Here is a 5,070-nt window from a genome sequence, read left to right as displayed (position 1 = left end):
AAAAAAAAAAAAAACACCCCACTAAGAACAAGACCACCACCGCTCCCGCCCTCGCAATTAAAATAAAAATTGAAACCACACACGCACACACACCTAAAAAAATGTGCAGATTTGTAACATTTTCACAGCTGACTTGAGGGGGAGAAGAGGGAGGGGAGAAGATAACACACTACCACTCTCCTGCAAGTTCCGGTCGGATACAGCAGGTAAACCGAAGGTCACTTCGCGAGTGACCAGCAGACACGTCCCGGCGCCGCACGCACTGCGCCGGCACCGCGCAAGTCCCAGTCCACATGTGCAACTAACTCTCCAGCTCGGCTACGCCGAAGTTTTACCCCGGCTTTGCATAGAGACCCTGCGGCCGGCGGCGGCGGGCGCGGAGCGCGGGCTTCTCCTCAGGGGCGCCGGAGCCGCCGCCGCCCCAACGGCCGCCGCCGCCTCGCGGCCCGGCGTGCGGGGGGGGGGGAGGGGGCGCGCGCCCGCCTCCAGTCAGCGCCGCCGCCGCGGGCGCGCTCGGCGCGGGGCCGCCTCAGAGGATGGCGCAGGCGGCGCAGCACGGCTCGTCGCCGCCCGGCTGCGCCGCGTAGTTCATCTGCCGCACGATCTCGGCGAAGAGCTCGTCCACCGACGCCTTGTTCTTGGCCGAGGTCTCCATGAAGGGGCAGCTCCACTCCTCGGCCAGCGCCTTGCCCTCCCCGAACGACACCTCCCGCTCGCCCTCCAGGTCCACCTTGTTGCCCACCAGGATCATGGGCACCCGCTCGTACCGCTTGACGCGCGTGATCTGGTCCCGCATGGGCTTGATGTCCTGGAAGCTCTGCTGGTTCACCAGGCTGTAGACCAGGATGAAGCCCTGCCCGTTCTTGATGTAGAGGTCCCGCATGGAGGCGAACTGCTCCGTGCCCGCCGTGTCCAGGATCTCCAGCACCGAGGGCGACGAGTCCACCTCGATCTCCTTGCGGTAGAAGTCCTCGATGGTGGGGTCGTACTTCTCGATGAAGGAGCCGGTGACGAACTGGACGGTGAGGGCGGACTTGCCCACGCCGCCCGAGCCCAGCACCACCACTTTGTACTCCCGCATGGCGCCCCCCGCCCGCCCTCGCCCTCCCGCCGCGGCGCCGCGCCGGGGACGCGCGCTCAGCGCCGCCCGCCGCCGCCCATGCACAGCCCCGGCCGCGGCGCCTCCCCTGCCCGGCGGCCCCGCGAGTCCCGCTGCGCCGCGGAGCTACGCGGCGGCTCCGCAGCGCTGCGAGGCGGCGGCGGGCGGGGAGGGGGAGGAGGCGGCGCGGGGGGCGGGGGGAAGGCGGTGGCCGCGGAGGAGGAGGAAGACGCTAGCGGGAGCGGCGCGGCGGCAGCCCCGTGCGCCGCCACTGCTGCTGCTGCTGCTGCCGCCGCCGCCGCCGCCGCCCCGGCCCATGGCGCCCGGCACCCGCCGCCGCCGCCCCGGCCCGCCCCCATTGGCCTGCGGGCGGCGGGCCGCCCCGCAGCCCCGCCCCGCATTGGCTGCGCCGCGCCGCTCGTCAAAGCTCGCCGCCTCATTGGCCCGCGGGCCGGCCACGCCGGCAGCCGGTTGGCCCGCGGCGGCGTTTGGCCCCGCCCCTGGCCGAAGTTTTGGCGGACAGCCGGGGTGAGGGGGGAAGTCCAGGCCGCGCCCTGCCCCGCCCCTCCCGCCTCGCGCGGGAAATGGCGCGGGCGGCGCGAGGCGCGGGCAGGCGTGAGGCGCGGGCAGGCGCTCCCCGCGGGCAGGCGCTCCCCGCGCTCCGCGGGGCCCTCGCCAGGCCCCTCGGGAGCCAGGTTTCCCCTCCTGTCCCCTAGGCACCGGGCTCCCGCACCGTGGGGGCTGGTGCCCCTTTGGGGTGTTCGCTGGGCGCGCAGCGGCAGCCGCCCGGGCTCTTCGGGACGCCGCCGCTCTGCGCTTCCCCGTCCCTCTGCAGCCTGGCCCGCTGGAGATGCGGCAGTTGCTGCGCGTTGGGGCTACCTGTGTTTTGCGGCCTGCTAAAACAGCTCAGCCTGGGGGCCGGGTCACGGGGACTGGCTGTTGGCCACCGCTTGTGGGCGTCGAGCAGGCGTTCCTTTCGAGAAAACGTTGTGAGCGATCTCGGCACCTCCCGATCTCTGCTCTGCCATAATGGCCCGTGCTTTGCTCTTCTCGGTGTTCATCCAGTTAGTTGTGGCACGTAGATCCTTTCTGCTGCACCATTGTGTTTACAAACCCAGTGTAAACACAGTGCTTGGTAAAACAGGTCTTTGCAGGCCAAGACAAAAAGCTTTGAAATATGTTTTGTGAGCAATGTTCTGTTATTACTAAATAGTTCTGGCAGAGACCAAATTCTACTTAAACTATTTTTGCCAGAATTCACTGTTGGGGATTTGCGGTGCTGGATCGAGCTTGAGCGTGTGCTGTGTCTCTGATGACCCTGTGCTTTCAGGAGCTTAAACCTGCTGCTCGCGTAAGTCATAGCAAACGCAGTATCTCCAGATGAACACAAAGACTGCATCCCACCAGCTCTGCCGAGGATCTGGCCTCATTTTAGACTGTTTCTACTGGAAACACCTGCCCCAGCGCCTTGCTGTGACTTCAGACACAGGGTGACGCGTCCATTAATGGAAGCGAGCAGCAAGCCACGACTTCCTGGTACGTATCGCGTACCCAAACGCCGGCACTCCCTGCGCCCAGCACGGCTGACGGCCAGGCCCTGTGCCCGGTCGTTGAGAGTCCCCAGGCAGGACCCTGGCTGGCTGGGCCTCCGCCTGGTTTCTGCCTGCTCCCCTGCAACCGTTGTCAGCTGCAGGCTGATGCCAAGTGCAAGGCCCAAGGCCGCAGAGGTCAACCTGGAGGCTGCTTGTGTATTTTGTTTTGCTTTCAACTCTGAGGGCTGGGCTTTGGCCACCTGTCTATCCTAGACTGCCTGCTAACCACATTATCCTCGACTTGTGGCAAACCTACATGTCATCTTTTTTTTTTTCCAGAGCAATTCTTTGAAAAAGTGGAAAAGATGTCTACAAGTCCTTGTTACCACATGCTCCATGAATGAGTTTGCTCTCAGTCAGTGCTCAGCTCAAGCATAGGTGATCTCTATATAGCCAGTAAGTAGCTACATATCTCTATATAGCCCCTGCTACAGGTACTCTGGAGGCAAAGCTAGCAAATCACCTGCATACAGCGCGTGCTCTCACCTTTAGGCCAAAACACTTGCCAGTCATCAAATGTTGCCCAAGTTATCTTTAAAAACAGCTATAAAAATTGTTTGAAAGACTACTACAGTATCACTGAAAAAATATTTTCTTATTCTGCTGTTATACTTTGCTCACACTGCTCTAAGGTTTTTGGTGCAATATGCATTTGCTTATCTTCATCACTGATCTATTAAACCCACGAATAAATTAATTAAATTGCACTTTCCACTGACATGGCAGTAGCAGATTTATAAAGAGCAGACAATACATTGCCATGTTGGTTTAAAGTTCATTATTGAATTCAGATTTTTTTCTTCAGTGACAGAATAAAATTGGACCATATATTTTTTTTCTTCCTACACTATGCTATTAATTGCTACTATTTCTAAAGAAGGAAGTATATCATGTTGAAAGTAACAACTGTTGTTACACTGTTTACATGTGTAAAATTACTTCTCAAGTCTCAGTCAGTTGCTACATATATTAATCTCTCTTGTTATTGACCAGTTCTAGATAGTTAGTCTGCAGTAATGTTTTTAGAGCTTTGGAGTCTATGATTTTTTTAGTTACTTCCCATGGACTTGTTGCTACAAACTTCAAGTCCTTTTTCCCTGTGCAGGGGTATGGACCATTGCAGGGATCTGTAAATTGAGAAGGTTGAAAATCACAGGCTAAGAGTTCAGATATTTCATTAAATACATCATAAGATTACTGACCACATCATTTTTGAATTATGAAGCACACACAATGTTAGACTCTTGTACTTCGTCAATGGCACTGTGGTTTAGAATCTCTCAGGAATAACTGAAAATTGTCCTGAAATGAAATCCATCTGGGCAACATGGAGCCAATGCAATGCAACAGAATCTAGGCAAAATATAATTATCAAACAATTGATAGTATTAATCTGATCTTAAAAATTATCAACTCATTTCAAATTCCAAGATCATTTGATAGTATCATGAAGTCCTCAAAATAAAAGTATGAATTGGGTTATTATGCAATTTATAGTACAATATTTACATATGTAACTAGCTTTTACTGTATTGAGTACCTCTGGTCATCCAGTAAAACTGCTCATAAAAGAAAAAGATTATTTCTCTGCATAGTTTGGAAAGATCAGGTCCTTGCCTTCTTCTGTTATTATTATTATCACCTTTGTCCATGTAAGCATCAACTACAATGCAGTGTCTATTTTCTCCAAAAATGTATTTTACTAGTTATAGTTAAAGATTAAACTTAAGTGTGGTTTTAATCAGTAACACATATGATATTATCTAAAATGTCAGTACCATGGAAGTATCTCTGGATAACACCAAGGTTTAGTACTATGAAAATAGTCAAAAGATGTTCTGGTGTTTCTAAAGGGACCTTCTGACCAGCTCTGCTGGTACTCCTCCTTAAGAGAGGCACAGCTGAATCACTTAACAGCTCTGGAATTAACTCCCAGCCAAGGCCAGTGTTAGCACAGGGATAAATAACCTCCCAAGAGCCGACTAAATACAACTGAGCTTATTTAGGATCAGTATTTTATAGACAAATTGTGTTATACTTACGGAACAGAAAAATGATGTGAGGGGTTGCAAGGTATACACTGTTTAGGTAGTGTTTGCGAGATGTGAATTTTAGAAAGCCTGAGCTCTGTAGATGAAATAGAGCTAGCGTCTGTAGGAAATGCATGGCTTCAATTAAAACAGACCCCTTGAAAATATGCTCAGAATTAGGTGAGTGTGTGTGAATATGCTTGTATCTGAAATCTGAACCTCAGTAATGCTCAGGTGGAAAGAAATGAGAGCCTTCATTCAGATTTTCTCTGGCTTCTGTTAGTTACTATTCATTTAAATCATTTTTATTAAATGCATAGGGAGCTTTTGTGACTATGAAAGCCAGACT

General features: G+C 53.4%; 1 protein-coding gene across 1 annotated transcript; it reads right to left on the bottom strand.

Annotated features, from left to right (window-relative positions):
* Positions 1-487: 487 nt before the first annotated feature.
* Positions 488-1,081, bottom strand: RAP2B (RAP2B, member of RAS oncogene family). Its single transcript, XM_062582238.1, has one exon. It carries the CDS (start codon positions 1,079-1,081, stop codon positions 530-532), a length of 552 nt encoding a protein of 183 aa, XP_062438222.1. The 3' UTR covers positions 488-529.
* Positions 1,082-5,070: the final 3,989 nt, after the last annotated feature.

The sequence above is a fragment of the Rhea pennata genome, chromosome 9 (assembly GCF_028389875.1).
Source record: "Rhea pennata isolate bPtePen1 chromosome 9, bPtePen1.pri, whole genome shotgun sequence".
Taxonomy (NCBI): domain Eukaryota; kingdom Metazoa; phylum Chordata; class Aves; order Rheiformes; family Rheidae; genus Rhea; species Rhea pennata.
The sequence above is the reverse complement of the archived record's forward strand: the minus strand, read 5'-3'. Positions and strand labels throughout refer to the sequence as shown.

Coding starts and splice junctions, on each gene's coding strand:
- RAP2B (XM_062582238.1), bottom strand. CDS start 1,081: ATGCGGGAGTACAAAGTGGTGGTGCTGGGCTCGGGCGGCGTGGGCAAG.